Genomic DNA, 21895 nt, shown 5'->3' with positions numbered 1-21895 from the left:
TACACCTGATCAGGTCCTGGGGATTTATCCACCTTTACCCGTTTCAAGACATTAGGCACTGCCTCCTCTGTAATCTGGACAATTTGCAAGATGTCACCATCTATTTCCCTACAGTCTATATCTTCCATGTCTTTTTCCACAGTAAATACTGATACAAAATACTCGTTTAGTATCTCCCCTATTTTCTGCCGCTCCACACAAAGGCCGCCTTGCTGATCTTTGAGGGGCCCTATTCTCTCCCTAGTTATCCTTTTGTCCTTAATGTATTTGTAAAAACCTTTTGGATTCTCCTTAATTCTATTCTCCCAAGCTATTTCATGTCCCCTTTTTGCCTTCCTGATTTCCCTCTTAAGTATACTCCTACTGCTTTTATACTCTTCTAAGGATTCACTCGATCTATCCTGTCTATACCTGACATATGCTTCCTTCTTTTTCTTAATCAGACCCTCAATTTCTTTAGTCATCCAGCTTTCCCTACACCTACCAGCCTTTCCTTTCACCCTAACAGGAATATAGTTTCTCTGGATTCTCATTATCTCATTTTTGAAGGCTTCCCATTTTCAAGCCATCCCGTTACCTGCAAAATGGAAATGGATTGTGACTTGAAATGGAAAATTGCCCAGGTATATGCTGTATGCAAAAAGCAGGACAAATCCAACCTCGCCAATTACTACTCCTTTTCAATTTATTCTCAATCATCATTAAAATAATGGAATGTATTGTTGACAGTGATGTAAAGCAGCACTTAACAATAACCTGCTGACTAATGCTGAGTATGGGTTCACAACCTCTGTCCAAACCTAGTCAAAAAAAAACTGAAGAGATGGCAACTGTCTTTAAATCCAGGCAGCAATTGACAAATTATGGGATCAAAGAACACTAATAAAACTAGACTCAGTGGGAATCAGAAAATATTTCCCCCCGATTGGAGGGATTCCAAGCACAAAGGAAGATGGCTGTTTTTTTGGGAGGAATCTTCTCAGTCCTAGGCCATTTCTGCAGAGTTCCTCAGGATAGTGTCCTCAGCCCAAGCATATTCAGCTACTTCATTAATGACCATCCCTCCATCACAAGGTCAGTGGTACCAATGTGCAATCATCAGCGCACAGTGGTGAGCATCATTTGCAACTCTTCAGATACTGAAGCAATCAGTGTTCAAATGTAGCAATACCTGAACAATAATCCTTATAATTGTTTCCACTCGTTCCTGCTTCCCCATTATCTACAGGATAACAAGCACAATGTTTCAACCCTTTCAGTCCTGAAGAAGAATAATTTGCAGTTGTAAAGCTTTGCTTTACCTTATCCAGGTTTAGAAAGTAACACTTGCATTATACAAATGCTCAGCAATGGCCATCTTCAATAAGAAAGTATCTCATTATCACCCCTTGGCATTCATTATTACCATCACTGAATCCTGAGCTATCAACATCCTGTTGACTACCATTGACCAGAAACTCAACTGGAATAGCTGTATGAATGTAATGGCAAGATGAGCACGTGAGAGGCTAGAATTTCTGTGACGTATAACTCACCTCCTGACTCTTCAAAGCCTGCCCACCATCTGCAACTGAAGTTAGGAGTGCGATGGAATATTTCCATTTGTTTGAATGAGTGCAGCTCCAATAACACTCAAGTCACTCAACATCATCCATGACAAGAAATTCTGCTTGACAGCCACCCCAATCACCACCTTCAGCATTCATTTCATCCAAGACCAATGCACAGTAGCAGCAGTGTGTAATGTGCGCAATGCACTACATGACTCACAACAGCTCATTTGACAGCACCTTCCAAATAAGAACATGAGAACTAGGAGCAAGAGTAGGCAATCTGTCCCTTCGAGCCTGCTCCACCATTCAATAAGATCATGGCTGACCTTTTCATGGACTCAGCTCCATTTATCTGCCCTCTCACCACAACCCTTAATTCCTTTGCTGTTCAAAACATTATCTATCTTAACTTTAAAAATATGCACTATTGTAACCTCGACTACTTTACTGGACACAGAATTCCACAGATTCACAATCCTCTGAGTGAAGAAGTTCCTTCTCAATTCAGTCCTAAATCTGCTACCCCTAATTTTGAGGCTACGCCCTCTTGTCCTAGTTTCACCTGCCAGTGGAAACATCCTCTCTATTTCTATCGTATCTATTCCCTTCGTAATTTTACATGCTTCTGTAAAATCCCCCCTCATTCTTCTAAATTCCAATGAATATAATCCCCTCTACTCAGTCTCTCCTCATAAGCCAACCCTTTTAACCCCAGAATCTCCTCTGCACTCCCTCTAGTGCCAGTATATCCTTTCTCAAGTAAGGAGACCAAAACTGCACACAGTACTCCAGGTGTGGTCTCACCAGCAGCCTATACAGCTGCAACATAACCTCCCTGCTTTTAAACTCAATCCCTTTAGCATTGAAGGACAACATTCTATTTGCCTTCTCAATTACCTGTTGTTCCTGAAGACCCATCCCTCTGTGATTCATGCGCAAGGACACCCAGGTCCCTCTGCATTGCAACATGCTGCAATTTTTTACCATTCAAAAATTGTCTTTATTTTTACTGTTATTCCTACCAAAATGGATGATTTCACATTTATTAACATTGTACTCCATCTGCCAGACCTTTGCAAAAGGACGTAGATAGTTTAAGTGAGTGGGCAAAGTTTCACAGTCATTTCCACACTTTGGTCTGCCAAAATGTCATCTTAAACATTGACATACTACACATCCCAAACTCCAAATCATCTATGGAAATTGTGAATAATTGCAGTCCCAACACTGGTTCCTGAGGCACACCACTAGTCAGGGATTGCCAACCAGAAAAGCACTAATTTATCCCCACTCTTTGCTTCCTGTTAGTTAACCAATCCTCTACCCATGCTCATACATTACCCATAATGCCATGCATCTTTATCTTGCACAGCAGCCTTTTGTGTGGCACCTCTACCAGCCTCTACCACCTAGAAGGCCAAGGACAACAGTTATATGGCAATATCACCACTTGCAAGTTCCCTTCCAAGTCACATGTCACCCTGATTTGGAACTAATTCACCCTGAATATTGCACTGATTGGGCAGCTATTTGGGTTGAGGTTGACTTGGCCTAGTGGCCTGACCTCCTGTGATGGTCCCCAGAAAGGTTGGTCCTCCTCAACCACCCCATCCACAACGTCTCCAGGTACCTGGCCGTAAACTGGGGAGTTCCTTTGAATTGTAATGGTGGAGCATCGTGATGTGAGGATGTGTTTCTAGCATTCCTGATGAAGGGCTTATGCCCAAAATATCGATTCTCCTGCTCCTTGGATGCTGCCTGACCTGCTGTGCTTCTCCAGTGCTACACCTTCCAACTGAGTTTCTAGCATGCAGAGTCTGAAGTAGTGTGCAGGTGGGTTTTAAATATGGCACCAGTTTTGTAAAACAACAGAGTTTTCTGACACTGGTGAGCACCTCCACCTGTGTGATTTCCTGAGAAGGACACTGAGGAGCCAGATTGCTTGCTTAAGTGGAGAGAGGATAAAATGCATGAGATAAGTTGTTCTGAGCCAAAACAGACCATGAATCTCATGTGGCACAACACTTTTACTGCAAATGGGAAAATTCGACCTGTATTCCCAACTTCCAAAGAGCACCCTCTATATATCACCAAGACGTTATTTTATTGCCAATGCTGGGCATTCTTATCATATCTATTTGTACAATATTCAAGACCAGTACAGCCTTTGCCAATTCTTAATGCACCAAATCTGACCATGTACCATCCTTAGCCAATTTTGGAACTCGTTTCCTGGTTACAGCTATCTGCACAAAATTTGAGTTTTAAAAAAAATCACCATGTTTCTGACAGTAGCATTTTGTTGGAGGTTATACTGCCAAACCATATTATTTCAGAAAGATTATTTATTTTATTTTCAATATCTCCTTGCTATCTTCCCAGCCCAAGACAAATGGATTTTAGTCTCCATCAATGGAATGGCTTGTTTAAACAGAGGCTTTTTCCTGTACAGTCAGTTCTGCTTTAATGCAGTAGTTCTGTTCTCATGCAAACCTGTGTTATAAGAAAGTTGTGTAATAGCAGCACCATTTAAACTAATTGGGCTAGAATTGCATTATGATCAACACACATTTTAAAGGTTCGCGCTTTAGAAACAGTGTCCACAATTTGTCAATCATGTTACAACGAATTCCTGTTAACAAAACATGCACTATGCGGAACAACCTGTAGTATGATCTGGTAATTTCCAACGAATTGTTAAAAAAGAAGCTCACTAATTTTCAAATTTAGCACAATTCTTTCCATATAAAAATGCGAAAGATCATTCAGCCCTTTGAGCCTGCTCCATTACTCAATAAGATCATGGCTGATCCGTTTGAGTTTTGAATTCCAGAGTCCCATCTATTATAAATAACCATGATTACACTGCCGAACAAAAATCTATCAACTTCTGCCTTAGAATTATTTGATGCTTCCATCGCCTTCTGAGACACAATCCACTGAGAGGAACCAAATTCTCCTCATCTCTGTTCTAAAAGGTGACCCCTGATTTTAAAATAATGCCCCCTAGTTTTAGACTCACCCACAAGAGGAAACATCCTTTCAATACCTACCTTATCAAGACTTGTTAGGATCTTATACATTTCAATCAAGTCACTCCTCACTCTTCTAAACTCAAGTGGTAACAATCCTAGTTTGAGTCGAAAAGTGTGGCACTGGAAAAGCACAGCCAGTCAGGCAGTATCCGAAGAGCAGGAGAGTCAACGTTTCTAGCATAAGCTCTAAGACAACCAAATCAGTCCATATATTAACTTAGAGGAGAAAGTGAGGTCTGCAGATGCTGGAGATCAGAGATGGAAATGTGTTGCTGGCAAAGCGCAGCAGGTCAGGCAGCATCTAGGGAACAGGAGAATCGACGTTTCGGGTCCTGAAGAAGGGCTAATGCCCGAAACGTCGATTCTCCTGTTCCCTAGATGCTGCCTGACCTGCTGCGCTTTTCCAGCAACACATTTCCATCTCATATATTAACTTAGTAAACTTCCTCTGATCTACCTCCAATACGCTTACATCATTCCTTAAATAAGGAGACCAAAGCCGCATACAATTTTCAATATGTGATCTCAGCATTGCCTTCTGTAACATCTTTACTTTTGTATTCAGTCCCATTGCTAATAAAGATCAGCATTCCACTAATTGCCTTGATTACCTGCATACTAATGTTTTTGTGACTCGAGCACTAAATACCTAGATCCCTTTGCCTCTCAAAGTTCTGCAGTCATTTTTCATTTAAGTAATCCTCAGCTTATTTTATTCTTCTTGTCAAAGTAGATGACTTCACATTTTCCCACACTCTTTTTCATCTGCAAGGAGGTTTCTCACTTACTCCATCTATCTATATCTTTTTGCAACCTCTGCATGTTGTCTCTACAACTATCTTGCTGTTGTCTGTGAATTTAGTTATCATGTCTTCACTGGTCTCACCTAAATTATTGAGGCCAATTTTAAAAAGTCAAAACACTGACAGGACTCAACTTATCATACTGTCAATCAGGCAAAGACCCATTTCTACATATAGTCGGTTCTGTTATAATGTGTATTTCTTCAACGTGAATTGGCTTTAACGCAATTGAAGAATTTAGACCATTATTTGTAGAACGCAAATAATGGTCTAAACCTGTATTGGCTAGAATGCGATTTCAGCCCCATTAGTTTACATGGCGCGGCCATTGCACAATTTTCTTATTAACCGAGGTTGCATAAGAACGGAACTATCATATTACATCACAACTGACTTTACTCTATTCCTGACAATGATGAGTTGATGATGAGAATATTTTGGCACAACTGCATTTCACTTTCATTTTAAAATAAATGAAATCACCATTTATTGATTTTTTTTATAATGTTGTAGAATTTATTGTTTACACAGATAACATCAATATTTTTGGGTCAAGGTCTCTGGAGCAAAAACAAGCATTTTAAGTAATTCAAGACAAACTAAACAGACAATGCTAAGCTTGAATCTTAAAATGCTAAAACATTGAGGGGTTAAGAAAGACTGAAACAATGCAAAGATCCTCAATTTTAAAGCCTTAGAAATGAATAACACTTCAGTATTAAGTTTGGAACTGAGAAACAATAAGGAAGACGAGAACACCAACTAAAAGAGCAGCAAAATCAGAGGGGAATGTTGAGAGCCAGTGATGAACAGAAAACAAGTATAGTCATAACAGTGTGAATCTAAAAGATTTGTCAAGACATTTGTTAAAGCAATGCTTACCTAAGCAAGTAATATATATATACCATATTTTAATAGTGTGAAATTGATATTTGGAACAACACTTTGATACAGCCTTTTTATTTAAAAAAACTGTACTTCCATGCTGATATTCTGCAAACCAAGGCTGTTTCCAATAGCAACCGTGATTGTTGTGTTTTTTAAAGCATAAAAGTAGAATCAGCTTTTACTGTGATGAGTAGCAGACCATAATGATCAGGACAGGTTCATCAGATTATATAATTATAATACCCTGTCTTCTTTGATTGGAAAACACAAGTAATCTACTGGTGATGAATAATAGATTAAAAAATACCCTGTCATTTACTTGTTGTAAAGAAAATCCAAAGGACTGAAACTTACCATTAAAAACTAAGGTTAGCATGACAACTTCAAAGGTATTTTCGTTGATGAAATAGAATTTCTTAATTTTACTGTTTGCTGTTGAAAATTATTACTTACAAAATGTTAAATATTGTCATGGTTCTGTTCGCCGAGCTGGGAATTTGTGTTGCAGATGTTTCGTCCCCTGTCTAGGCGACATCCTCAGTGCTTGGGAGCCTCCTGTGAAGCGCTTCTGTGATGTTTCCTTCGGCATTTATAGTGATTTGTACCTGCCGCTTCCGGTTATCAGTTTCAGCTGTCCGCTGCAGTGGCTGGTATATTGGGTCCAGGTCGATGTGCTTATTGATTGAATCTGTGGATGAGTGCCATGCCTCTAGGAATTCCCTGGCTGTTCTCTGTTTGGCTTGTCCTATAATGTAGTGTTGTCCCAGTCGAACTCATGTTGCTTGTCATCTGAGTGTGTGGCTACTAAGGATAGCGAGTCATGTCGTTTCATGGCTAGTTAGTGTTCATGGATGCGGATCGTTAGCTGTTCTTCCTGTTTGTCCTATGTAGTGTTTTGTGCAGTCACTGCATGGGAGTTTGTACACTACATTGGTTTTGTTCATGCTGGGTATCGGGTCCTTCATCCTGATGAGTTGTTGTCTGAGAGTGGCTGTTGGTTTGTGTGCTGTTATGAGTCCTAGTGGTCGCAGCAGTCTGGCTGTCAGTTCAGAAATGTTTTTGATGTATGGTAGTGTGGCTAGTCCTTTGGAGCTTCACAGGAGGCTCCCAAGCACTGAGGATGTCACCTAGACAGGGGATGAAACATCTGCAACACCAGCTCGGCAAACAGAACCACAACAACGAGCACCCGAGCTACAAATCTTCTCCCAAACTTTAAATGTTAAATATTGTAAGAAACTGCATTGGTCACTGGAAAATTCAAATTTACTTTAGAAGTTATCAGACTCTTAGGGAATCATAACAAATTCAATGTAAATTACCCCACATTATTGCATCTACTATAGATTCAAATAATGATATAGTCTAAATAACATTCTATAGTATGCACCTTATATGAAAGAGTTGTTTAATAGAGTAGAACTTTATTGCTGAAAAAGACACAGTTTGTCAAAACTTTTCATCTTGCATTCATCAAGACAATTCACAAGAATATCAATTCAACATTTATACTATATTAGAAGAGAGTGTTGATTGGTTGGCAGATGGATTGTGATGAATAGAAGCATTGCTATGGAGAGTGCACCAATTAATAGTTAACTGCTCAAATTTTAAACCAGGCACGTGTTGTAATGTCCCTATCACTGACTCAGATCAAAAATATAAGGCAAGAGCTGGATCACTCCTTTGCTTTTCATACATTACAAGAATTATTTGATAGATCAATACTTGATATTGTATCTAATACCACAGTACCACATTAAAAAAATATTTGCAACAGTAACTCAACAAAAGATTTTGATTTTTATTGCTTTAAGAATGACGTTTAAGATGTTTCTGTCCAATTGACAGTATTTTATAATTGTTACAGTTACATGTCACAAAGCAAATGTAACTGAGATATTTATTAATCTATCAGAAAATGTTTATATTCATGTTACACTTAATTCTGCTTTTAGGATTTGAAGCCTGGTAATCTGGCTATAAATAAAGATTGTGGCTTGAAGGTAATTGTTTTTGTTTTGATGAATTGTAAATATATATAGTTTTGTCTAGTTTCTGAGGTTTTAAATTGAACTTTATGTACTTTTAACTTCAAATTGCAATTAATTTAACTGTAAAATATAACGTAGTTGTAGACGAACAGTAGAGTGCAGAAAGTTATGTAACTTTTGTCTAAAAATAGTTCTATTTTCTTTACATAGGTATTTTGTAGTTACATAACATGGAACCAGACCTTATACACCATTTAGTTCAGGATGGTGATTATTTTCAACCTGAACAGTGGTCCTTATTCTGTCTGCTTGCTTTCATTCCCTATTGCACTGTTCCTCTTTCCTTTAACCATCTACCCAATCTACCCTCAATTGTTGACATAATCTTTCTTTCAGTCACCGACTTTGCAATACGTTTCACAAACTTTTAACCTTCTATGTGAAGAAAACATGTTCCCGGTTCTTTTTTTTATTACCATATATAGTTAATCTTGACAATCTATAATGGGACTGTAAAACTAATTGCCCTATTTCAATATCCATAATTTAAGCAATCTATAAATCATTCAGTAATTTCCTCTGGTTAATAAAAACAGAACCATTTTCAAGTTTTTCTTCACTTTTGTATTTCCTCATAAAGTCAGCATTCTAATGAATCTTTGCTGTATTTCTCTATTGGCTCAACATGTTTCCTACAGTGTCACATCTTCTTAATATCTTATTGTTTATATCCAACACTTGCCTTAAAACCAGTTAGTTTTTTAGTGGTCTTATCTTGAATAGCTGTGAACTCGAATCACCAAATCTCTCAATTCTTCCACATCATCTGTCATTGCTCATTCAAGAATAACTACTAAAAGAATAGTGTTTTCTGCTGTAGTTTTCTAAAAGGGACCATCTCAAATTTAATTTTGTTGCCACTGGCACTTTTATTAATTTTCTGTTGTCAACAACATATGCTTACATATTCCTCTTCCATTTGGTATTCAGCACTATTTACTTTGCGTGGAAGGAGCAGATATATTGATTGATTCCCTGGGAAAAAAAGAGATTTTATTCTGAGGAAAGACTGGGTCTATACTCATTGGAGTTTAGAAGAATGAAAGGTGATCTGCTTCTGGGTGAGAATTCCAAAGATTCATGACCCTTCCAGAAAAGACATTTTTTCTCATCTCCATAGCATAAATGACTTCTTGTTTTGAAACAATGCCTACTCATTCTATATACCCCCACAAGGAAAGCCATCCTCTTGGCATCCATCCTATCAGAATTTTCTGCATTTTAATACAGTGGAGGTTGGGCAATTTAAATCTTCAAGGCTGAAATAGATAATTGACCTATAGGGTAGCTAGAGGTTTGGGTACAGGTGGAATAGTGTTAATACCAAAATCAGACTATCAAAAATCTTATTGACTAGAGGTACAGGTTTAAGGGATGTCTGGTCTCCTGGTCCCATGTTTTTATGATCTTAAATTATCCTTCCAACTCCTCTCATCCTTTTCTCATATTTCCTTTTCATGTTTCATTGTTTGATATGATTTCAAAGGTGCAGACAGCCCTTGTTACTCAATGAACCAGTCCAAGCACAATACATAAGATTGTTATTGTTAAATCTCATATAGACTACCAGAGATCTTTAACAGGGGGAACTGTTGGGCAAAAGAACTTCAGTCTCCAACAATGTGTGTGTATTATCATAATTTTGTCAAAAGGCCAACTCACTGGTGGCAGATATGACATGTTTCAATTTGTGGACCTGTCCTTAGCTTTAGTTCAATTGTTACAACCAAATGGGGAGGGTTAGATCTGCCCTGCCTTTCTAGACTACCATGGTTAGTCACAACAAAAATGTATTTTTTTTTCCCATGGCGCTGGATCTCACTTTTATTAAAATGCAGTTAATTAATTCTCTAGCAACAAGGAAACAAAACAAGAAGACTTTTTCCTAAGTGAAACAAAGAATCATTTTGTTTCTTGCTAAACCTTAGACAAATAATGATGACAGAATATCAAATGCATACACAATCACAATCACAGGCTCAAAGCTTAAAAGGGAGTAACATCTAGTACAAAAAGGATGATATAAGAATATTCAGTTTAATGCCCTCGGGTATCCTGAGGTGGTTAGTGATGCCTTTGAGTATTTGGTTTTCAGATATTTCAACAATTTGTGCTGTTAGTGGTTGCTTTGAGAGGCTTTTTCTTGTTGTGCTGTTTACAAATCTATCTCCAGTGGTCTGCCTCAAATTCACCTCAAAAATGCATTCTTCATGTTTAGAGTCATTGTTTCCAAGCTGAATAATTTTAGGCAGATTTTTTTCTCCAAAATGTAAAACTTATAATACAGGCATAAATTAAAAATAGGAGATTTGAGTCTTCATATATGATGTGTTTCAATCTCTTCAACAACAATGTATGTTAAATTCACTTTAGATGATTTTGTTAATTCCATGTTGGTTTCCTGGAACATTGGTTAGCCTGTGGTCAGATGATCATTGTGGTCAATTTTTAAGTCTCTAGCTTAATTTTTAAAATCTTTTTAGTCCATGTAAGTCCCAGGCAGTAAAATCAGTTGATGGAATTCAAACATTGATAGAAGTACATCTCTATGACTCTATGACTCTAAGTCAAACATTGATCATCCTTACTTTACCACTATCCTGCCAGAACTGAATAGACTAGTGTCCACATTCATGGACAGCTAAAACTGTCCTACTGATCAAAAAAGTGAGAAGAGCTTCTTTTTGTGATTATGAAAGTTCATCGCTTCAAAATGTTTGAAAACTTTAAATAATGAACCTCATATAAACAACTGGCATGTGATATACTCTAGTAGTTGGTTACTTTTTTTAGAAAAAGAATTTTACTTAACCAGAAAGATATAATTCAAATTGGACCTGTATATTTTCTTGACATTACAGATCATTGACTTTGGTCTCGCTAGACACACAGATTCGGAGATGACAGGATATGTGGTCACACGATGGTACCGTGCACCTGAGGTCATTCTGAACTGGAGGCACTATACTCAGACCGGTGAGTCCCTATCATGCTTAATCACAAAAAGTAATTAATGTCCAGGTTAAAATAATTCCATCATGGCACAATTGAAGCCTTTTTTATATCAAGTTTAAAGGACATGGTTGTAAGTTGAGAACTGTAAATTCTGGAAATATATAGCAGGTTATTCAACATCTGTAAATGCAATAAATTTTGCACTTGCATAGCACCTGTAATGTGATAAACTTGTTCATGTGCTTCACAAGAGTATTATCCAACACAATTTGATATGAACCACGTGGAGGTAGTAGTTTGATCAAAACATCATGTCTTAAGGAATGTATTAAAGGAGGGAGAGAGGTGGATATTTTGGGAGGGAGTTTCAGGGTTTAGGGCTTTGATATCTAAAACATGACACGGTGAATTGCTTCGAATCATAAATTCTCATGATACCAGAATTAGAGGAGCACATATATCTTTGAGGATTGTGAAGTTGTAGGAGATTACAGAGGGGCAAGGCTAAGGAGGGAAAAAAGCAAATTACTGTGGATGCTGGAATCTGAAACCAAAAGTGAAAATGCTGGAAAATCTCAGCAGGTCTGGCAGCATCTGTAAGGAGAGAAAAGAGCTGACGTTTCGAGTCTAACTGACCCTTTGTCAAAGTTAAAGGGTCAGTTAGACTCAAAATGTCAGCTGTTTTGTCTCCTTACAGATGCTGAAGGCTAAGGAGGGAATTGAAATAAGTACAATACAGTACAGCACAGGAACAGGCCCTTTGATCCACCAAACCCGCTCTGATTCCCAATTCTTCTTTAGACTCACTACTTATTGCCCATATGCAGTTTCTTTCCCTCTATTTGCCCCCCATTCACATGTCACCTGAAATATTGCTTATTTGCCTGCTTCCACCACCTCCACTGGCAGTACATTTCAGGCACTCACCAACCCCTGTGTGAAAAGTTTTCCTCATACTTCTACTCTAAACATTTCCCCTCTCACCTTGAACCAATGCCCTCTGTAGTTGACCTTTCCACTCTGGGAAAAAGCCTCTGAATATCCACCCTATCTATGTCTCTTATAATTTTGTAAATCTCTACCATGTCACCCTCAGCCTCCGTCTTTCCAGTGAAAAAAATTCCTATTTATCCAACTTCTCCTCATAACTAAAACCCTCTAGAACAGGCAACATCCAGGTAAGCCTCCTCTGCACTCTCTCTGAAGCACCTACATCCGTGGTAGTGTGGTGACTAGAACTGCATGCAATATTCTAAATGTGACCTAACTAAAGGTTTATACAGCTGTAACATAACTTGCCAAGATTTGTATTTGATGGCTGATGAAGGTAAGCATGCTGTATGCCTTCTTGACCACCTTATCCACCTGTGTTACCACTGTCAGAGATCTGTGAACCTGTATATCCAGATCCTTCTGTATGTCAGTGCTCCTAAGGGTTCTGCCATTTATTGTATAATTCGCACCTGAATTTGATCTTCCAAAATACACCACCTTGCATTTGTCCAGATTAAACTGCCATTTATCTGCCCAATTCTATCTATATCCCATTGTATCCTTTTGACAATCCGCCTCACGACCTGCAACTTCACCAAATTTGGAGTCATCCACAAACTTACTAATCAGACCATCTGCATTCAAAACAACAAAAATGCCTGCATTATTCCCTGTGGAATGCCACTAATTACTGATCTCCATTCCAAAAAGCACCCTTCCACTGCTGCCGTTTGTCTTATATGACAAAGCCAGTTTTATATCCATCTTGCCAGCTCACCCCAGATCCCATGAAATTCTACCTTTTGTCATGAGGTACCTTATCAAATGTCTTACTGAAGTCAATGTAGACAACATCCACTGTTCTCCCCTCATCACTCATTCTTGTCAACTCTTTAAAAACTCAATCAAGTTGGTGAGATATGATCTTGCCCATACAAACCCACATTGCCTATTGTTAACAAGTCTATTCATTTCCAAACATGAATAAATATTGTCTCACAGTATCTTCTCTAACAGCTTCCCTACCACTGATGTTAGGCTCACCAATGATTCTTTAAAATTGAAGCATTGGTTAACCAGGAGTCAGTGTGGGTAAGTGAACACAGTGGTGCTGGATGAACAGGACTTTCTGTGTTGGGTCATGGGCAGCAGAGTTTTGGATTCCCTTAAGTTAACAGAGGGTCGAACGTGAGAGGCTGGGCACAAACATGCTGGAATCGTCAGGTCTATGAATGAAAGATTGTATTTGTTCAAGTGTCAAACCCTTGTATATACATATTTCTTGCATTGGTACAATTCCTGATTGTAATTTTTATTATTTCTATAGTTAAATATGAAGTATTGCATGTATAGTATTCTTTAATGCTATTAAAATTGTTTGAAATTGAATTAGCTGCTGACTGAGCAAAATGTAACTAACCTAAGCGAACACAAGGTTTTTGTTGGGCAAGAAGATTTTCCTGACTAAAAAAGATATTTTATGATCATAACATTAAGAGCCATAACATTAAGATTCCGTGGCTCAGCCATGCACACAGTCAGCAAGATTATGTTGCACTTAAGATTTTATGACCCTCAATGCCTTAAAATGCTCACTTCCTGATAATTCTATCATTTTTCAGCAATCGACATTGAAACTATTGCCAGTTTATATTATGTATATAATGTCATCTGTCTTCATTTGACTCATCCTTTTGCCCCCTCAGCTGATTTATTCCATTTCCTGTTTGATTTTTGGATAACGTTCTCTGAACTCATTAGACACTGAAGCAGTAATGTAATGCAGACTTATAGAACCAATTACAGATGCCTACTGTGAGTGCTTGCAGCAAATCCCTCGCCCAAGTTGTGGAAGGCTAACTAAATTCTGTTAGGTATGGATGCCAATTCATAATTATATTCCTTTATAAGGCTGACAAGCAAATAAGACAAAAAAAGCAGTAAGATGTGATATGCTGCAGTACTTTGCAGAACATCCTACTTTTTTAAAAAATAAAATGTTTTCAGGATGTGAGTGACTCTGGCATGGCAGCATTTATTCCCATCCCAAAAAGGCAGTGGTAAATCAACTCCTCTGGAATTTGTTTTAATTATTGAATGTTAGGCCCATCCTGTCCACACCTACGACTAACCAGTCTATTAAAGGGTGCTAATTGTTCCTGAAGCCCATTCTGAATGCATGATGAAGGTTCCCTGAAGATAGTCTGCCAATGATGGGAAATTCATCCTTTTATGTGGAGGCACGTTATAGCTTGACTAGATCCATATTGTTACTAAAGTAGATGCCAATGTACATCAATGTACTCAGGTATGATGGATGACCAGGACTTGCTCTGAGTTAGGCTGCAGTCAGCGGAGTTTTAGACTAATTTAAATTAATGAAGGTTAAAACTGGGAGGCCAATCAAGAATATGTCAGAATAATCATGCCTATAATTGAAAAAAAGATCATGTATTAGTTCAGGTGTAAAATCCTTCAGGTTTCTAGCATGGGTAGATTTTGATACTGTAAATGGAGACTTTTATTTCTATAATTAACTAATTGTAATCCTTTATTGTTGTATTGTGTTCTGATTTATAGAGTTTATCAAACATAACTCTGGTTGAAATATCTGGATGCAATGTATGATCCAAAATACCAAACAGTGTTTGGTTTATTTTACAACCTAAAGAATGCAGATAACAGCTTCTCCCTTTTTTGTTTTTAATTTCAGTTGATATTTGGTCTGTTGGTTGTATTTTTGCTGAAATGATCACTGGCAAGATACTGTTCAAAGGAAAAGACTGTATCCTTTATCATGCTGTCATGATGTAACACTATTGTGAGCCATGCAGATCTAGAAAGTATCAAATTCAAATATCCGGTCTGTGCTGATCTTTAACAGGTTATGGTAAAGATGCAACATTTTTGTCCATGCCCCTGGGTAAGGAATGAACAAATTAGCCTGTATTTCTTTAATAAATTGCTGTCCAGTAATCCCTGCTGAATGGTCTACAGGTGTAGATGGCTCATGGGGATAACTTGACTTGGCAATATGGTCTCCTGAACTTAACTTGCCATTCACTCTTTTGTAAAATAAACCGTAGGTGAAGAGTAGACACTTAATGTACATTTACACAATTGTTTTGTTGAGGTGAAGAAATGTTGCATGGACCAGTGCTAAATGTAGTATGAATCTGAAACAGGACCTATCTGATGCTGCAGCAGAATCATGGAACCCCATAAACCAATATGAGTCCATGCTTTCTGCAGACAAGTGAATAAATTGAAACAGAAAATTGTTATCAACTCAAGAATGCAATAATCTGGGAAACACTGAGAAATATATAACACCCTGTTTTTTGCACTTGTGGGTTGTACTTCTATTAATTATTTTCTTTACTCCATTTCTGCACAATGAAACTGTTATTAATTGCTTTCTGGACATTTTGTATTTCCTTTTGATTCGAGTGCTTTGTTTAACTTGGGTATTTATTTTTTACAAAGGTTTTTAGGCAGGTTATTCCACGTCTCTCTATCACTTACTGTACTATGTGTTTGTGTCAGAAATTGGCATATTATTATTTAACCTACTTTTGTTGACAATTTCAGACAAATTAAGTATTTGATAAATGCTTGTTTTATTAGTGTTGATTCTTGACCAAAAGAGCTAGATCTTGATCAGCTAGCACAGATTATGAAGGTAACAGGAACTCCTGGTACTGATTTCATTCAAAAATTAGACAGCATTGAGGTAATGCAATATTTCTGTCATTTTACAAATTGCCCATACATCAAACTCAGTTAGATACAGAACATTTAGATTTTGCAATACTTTATTCCATTATTAATATTGTTCACAGATTTATTTTGAATGTTTTAAAGGTGAACTATAAATGCTTGAGCATTTGCTTTAAAGAGCAACTGTTAGGCTTGTCAATGAGCATCTGTTAAGATTACAAGTTTGGTTAACTTCGACACAAGGGCCATAAATCTCAGCTAGTTTACACTGATATTTCCAATAGAATTCATGGAAAATCAGCCCTACCATACAAAAGATCAAGGAACTTCCAACACAGATTACATGCTGCATAATCCAGTTTCTGTAATATTTTGCATTAATTTAAAAATACTCCAAAGCCAATGCCAGCTCAAAACTGACCAGGTTCCATATTGAATTCATCACCATAAAGAACAAAGAAAGAACAAAGAAAATTTGCAGCCCAGGAACAGGCCCTTCGGCCCTTCAAGCCTGAGCCAATTCAAATGTATTGTCTAAACCTGTCAGTCAATTCCTAAGCATTTGTATCCCTCTGCTCCCCACCTACTCATGCATCTGTCCAGACGCATTTTAAATGAATCTACTGTGCCTGCCTCTACCACCTCTGCTGGCAATGCATTCCAAATGCCCACCACCCTCTGTGTGAAGTACTTGCCGCGTGTATTCCCCTTAAACTTTTCACCTCTCACCTTGAAAGTGTGACCTCCAGTTATTGAATCCTCCACCCTGGGAAAAAGGTTGTCTCTATCCACCCTATCTATACCCTTCATGATTTTGTAAACCTCAATCAGGTCCACCCTCAATCTCCATTTTTCTAGTGAAAATAAACCTAACCTACTCACCTCTCTTCATAGCTAGCACCTTCCATACCAGGCAACATCCTCGTAAACCTTCTCTGCACCTTCTCCAAGCGTCCACATCCTTTTGGTAATGTGGCAACCAGAACTGTACACAATATTCTAAATGCAGCCGAACCAATGTCTTGTACAATTATAACATGATTTGCCGGCACTTATACTCAATACCCCGTCCAATGAAGGCAAGCATACTATATGCCTTCTTGACTACTCTATCCACCTGTGCAGCAACATTCAGGGTACGATGGACCTGCACTCCCAGATCTCTCTGCCCATCAACTTTTCCCAAGGCTCTTCCATTCATTGTGTAATTCGCTCTAGAATTAGACTTGCCTAAATGCATCACCTCACATTTGTCTGGATTGAAAGCCATCTGCCACTTTTCCGCCCAACTCTCCAGCCTATCTATATCCTCCTGTATTCTCTGACAGTCCCTTATGCTTTCTGCTACTTCACAATCTTTGTGTCATCTGCAAACTTGATGATCATACCAACAGTGCCCTCTTCTAGATCATTTATGTATATTACAACAACAGTGACCCCAACACTGACCCCTGTGGAATACCACTGGTCATCTTTCTCCATTTCGAGAAACTCCCTTCAACTACTAGTCTCTGTCTCCTGTTGCTCAACCAGTTCTTTATCCACCTAGCTAGAACACCCTGCACACCATGTGACTTCACTTTCTCCACTAGTCTACAATGGGGAACCTTATCAAATGCCTTACTAAAGTCCATGTATATGACATCAACTCCTTCATCTAACAACTTGGTCACTTCCTCGAAGAACTCTATTAAGTTGGTAAGGCACGATCTCCCCCGCACAAAACCATGTTGCCTATCACTGATAAGCTCATTCTTTTCTAAATATAAATAGATCCTATCTCTTAGTACCCTCTCCAGCAACTTCCCCACCACCGACATCAGGCTCATTGGTCTGTAGTTACCCCTACTATCCTTGTATAGGGGGACAACATAAGCTGTCCTCCAGCACCTCACCTTTATTTAAGGATGCCACAAAGATATCTGTCAGGGCCCCAGCTATTTCCTGTCTCACCTCCCTCAGCAACCTGGGATACATCCCATCCGGTCCTGGGGATTTGTCCACCTTAATATGCTAGCATACCGAACACATCCTCCCTACTTATACAAACGTGATCCAGACTAATCAAACTTCTATTTCTAATCTCAAGATTCATTATGTCCCTTTCCTCAATGAACACTGATGCAAAGTAATCATTCAGAATCTCACCCATTCTCTCAGGTTCGGCACACAGCCTTCCTTCATTATCCTTTAGTGGACCAATCCTTTTTCTAGTTACCTGCTTGCTTCTTATATAAGAATAAAATGCTTTAGGACTTTCCTTAATTCTGCTTGCTAAAGCTGTTTCATGACCCCTTTTTGCCCGCTTGATTCCTTGTTTAAGACTTGTCCTACTCTTCCAATATTCCTCCAGGGCCCATTCTTTTCTTAGCTACCTTGACCTTATGTATGCTTTTTCCTCTTGGCTAGTCGTATAATTTCTCCTGTCATCCACGGTTCATGAATCTTGCCCTTCCTATCCTTTGCCTTCAACGGGACATGCCTATCCTGCACTACCGTTAACCTATCTTTGAAAGCTTCCCACATCTCAAATGTGGACTTCCCTTCAAATAGCTGTGTCCAATCCACATTTCCCAGCTCCTGCCTAATTTTGATATAATTGGCTTTGGCCCAGTTTAGTACTCTTCCCTGAGGACCACTCTCTTCTTTATCTACGAGTATTCTAAAACCTACAGAATTGTGGTCACTGTTCCCAAAGAAATTCCCCACCACAACTTCTACCACTTGGCCTGACTCGTTCCCCAGTACCAGGTCCAATATGGCCCCTTCCATCGTCGGACTATTGACATACTGTTCTAGAAAACTCTCCTGGACGCTTTGTACAAATTCTACTCCATCCAGACCTCTGACGCTAAGTGTATCCCAGTCAATGTTGGGAAAATTAAAATCTCCCATCACCACTACCCTATTGCCTCTGCATCTATTCATAATCTGTTTACCTATTTGTTCTTCTACTTCACGCTCACTGTTGGGAGGCCTGTAATACAGCCCCAACAATGTAACTGCACCCTTCTTATTTCTCAGCTCCACCCATAAAGCCTCACTACCCAAGACCGCCAGTGTCCTCCATTAGCACAGCCGTGATATCATCCCTGACCAGCAATGTAACTCCACCCCCTCTTTTACTTCCCTTCCTTTTCTGTCTGAAGCGTCTATATCCTGGAACATTTAGTTGCCAATCATCATGCCCTTCCTTCAACCAAGTCTCTGTGATGGCAATAATGTCATACTCCCAGGCACCAATCCAAGCCCTAAGTTCATCTTCCTTACACACTATACTCCTTGTATTAAAGTAGATGTATTTCAGGCCACCAGTTCTTTTGCGCTCACCTGCTCTCTGCCTATTCTTCCCTTTATTAATGCTATCTTCATAATTCTTACAGTCTCCAGTCTCCACCTCGCTGCCTACTTGTTTTCTCTTCTGGTTCCCAGTCCCAATCCACATTAGTTTAAAACCTCACCAACAGCAGTAGCAAAAACTACCCCAAGGACATTGGTTCCGGTCTGGTTCAGATGTAGACCGTCCATTTTGTAAAAGTCCCATCTTCCCCGGAACCAGTCCAAATGTCCAACAAATTTGAACCCCTCCCTCCTACACCATCTCTCAAGCCACGTGTTCATCCTGCCTATTCTTTCATTTCTATGCTGGCTAGCACGTGGCACTGGTAGCAATCCCAAGATCACTACCTTCGAGGTCCTCCCCTTTAACTTCTCTCCTCGCTCCCTGAATTCTTCTTTCAGGACCTCATCTTGCTTTCTACTTATATTGTTTAGTGCCTATATGCACCAAGACAACTGGCTGTTCACCCTCCCATTTTAGAATGCTCTGCAGCCAATTGGTGACATCCCTAACCCGAGCACCTAGGAGGCAACAAACCATCTGGGAGTCCCGTTTTCGGCCACAGAACCGCCTATCTATTCCCCTCACAATAGAATCCCTTATGTTTATGGCCCTACGAGTCTTTTTCCTGCCCTTCTGAACAGCAGTGCCCATCATGGTGCCATGATCTTGACAACTGCTACCCTCCCCTGATGAGCCGTCTCCCCCAACAGTATCCAAAATGGTATTGGAGGGGGATGACCACAGGGGACACCTGCACTACCTTGCTACTCTTTTTCTGTCTTTTGGTCACCCATTCACTGTTTCCCTCAGCAATCCTAACCTGCGGTGTGACTAGTTCCCTAAATGTGCTATCCACGACCTCCTCAGCATCGTAGATGCTCCACAGTGAGTCCATCCGCAGCTCCAGAGCCATCATGCGGTCAAACAAGAGCTACAACTGGACACACTTCTTGCAAGTGTAAGAGTCAGGAATGTCAGACACGTCCCTAAGCTCCCACATCAAGCAAGAGTCACTGCCACTGGTCTGAGGTCCCCAGTCATTGTAAGCTTAGCTTTATATGAACTAACTGAAACCAAACAATGCACTTAAATAAATGAAAAAGAAAGATAAGAAATAAAAGCCTTACCTTACAGGGTCTTTTTCTTCTGGTTAGAGGAGGGGAGCAGGAGGGAGATACTACATGTGTAGTATCTCGGGTTTAGCCACTGCCCATATATAAATTAAACCCTTACCTTCCCGGCAGCTCTTGCTTCACTCCTACTTCTATCCTTGGCGCTATGGCAAAATGGAGGCCCGACACCCAAGATAAGTCCCTTTTTATGCGTGAAAACTTACCCTTCCCATGTATAGAATTTTAGAGTTAGCAAGAAGATAAAATAATTGGATGAGTTTGCCCTGGAGAGAAACTGTTCTCACCAGTTCTGCATGTAAACATTGGGCAGCATAGTGGCTCAGTGGTTAGCACAGCTGCCTCACTGTGGCAGGGACCCAGGCTTGATTCCAACCTTATCTGTATGGAATTAGTCCATTCTTCCCATGTCTGTATGCATTTCCGCCAGGTGCTTTGGTTTCTCCCCACAGTCCAAAGATGTGCAGGTTAGGTGGATTGACCATGCTAGATTGTCCCACAACATTCAGGGACATGCAGGCTAGGTGGATTAACCATGGTAAATGCATGATTATGGGGATAGGATAGGGAGGTGAATTTAGGTAGGATGTTCTTCGGAGGATCATTGCAGACTTCATGGGCTAAATGGCCTCTTTCTGCACTTTAGGGATTCTATCATTCCATGAGAAGATTCATGGGTGACTTTCTCAACTTACCAGCAGTTATTGGTTAAGTAATTAAGGCCCTCAACCTGCCACATCTCTGATCACCTAACTTCCTACAGGGCAAGGAAAGTGGCTAGAGTAGAAAGCAAGAGGAACTTACCGGTTTAGCAACCTACTAGCTACGTTTGTGTATGTGTGGGTGCTGGATGGGGGCTGGCCCCTGAAAGACATCTTCTGATCACCTTCTCCCTCGAACTATTTTCCCTTGAGTGTCGGAGGCTGAGGAGTGACCTTATAGAGGTTTATAAAATGATGAGGGGCATGGATAGGGTAAATAGACAAGGTCTTTGCCCTGGGGTGTGGGAGTCCAGAACTAGAGGGCATAGGTTTAGGGTGTGAGAGGAAAGATTTAAAAGGGACCTAAGGGGGCAATGTTTTCATACAAAGGGTGTTGTGCATATGGAATGAGCTGCCAGAAGAAGTGGTGGAGGTTGGTACAATTACAACATTTAAAGGGCATCTGGATAGGTCTATGAATAGGAAGGGTTTAGAGAGATACGGGCCAAGTGTTGGCAAATGGGACTAGATAGGGTTAGGATATCTGGCTGGCATGGATGATTTGGACTGAAGTGTCTGTTTCTGTGCTGTACGTCTCTGACTTTATGACTGTAAGAAGATAAAAGTCACTTAGCTTCTCACTGTTGGATCCCATCTAAAGCAGACTTTGACTGACAAGCCTGAGGACCTGTATCAGGGTGCCTGATCATATCATATACT

The 21895-nt window shown here is 39.5% G+C and overlaps 1 protein-coding gene across 1 annotated transcript in view; it reads left to right on the top strand.

Moving 5' to 3' along the window:
• LOC122563201 (mitogen-activated protein kinase 13-like) overlaps positions 1–21895 on the top strand; it is a 72704-nt gene that overhangs the window by 39415 nt on the left and 11394 nt on the right. Inside the window, exons 6-9 of the mRNA XM_043716754.1 lie at positions 8238–8285; positions 11195–11309; positions 14995–15066; positions 15935–16014. Coding sequence (XP_043572689.1) covers positions 8238–8285; positions 11195–11309; positions 14995–15066; positions 15935–16014 — 315 coding nt within the window. The remainder of the gene's footprint in view (positions 1–8237; positions 8286–11194; positions 11310–14994; positions 15067–15934; positions 16015–21895) is intronic.

Source organism: Chiloscyllium plagiosum, chromosome 26 (genome assembly GCF_004010195.1).
Source record: "Chiloscyllium plagiosum isolate BGI_BamShark_2017 chromosome 26, ASM401019v2, whole genome shotgun sequence".
Classification (NCBI taxonomy): Eukaryota; Metazoa; Chordata; class Chondrichthyes; order Orectolobiformes; family Hemiscylliidae; genus Chiloscyllium; species Chiloscyllium plagiosum.
The sequence above is the reverse complement of the archived record's forward strand: the minus strand, read 5'-3'. Positions and strand labels throughout refer to the sequence as shown.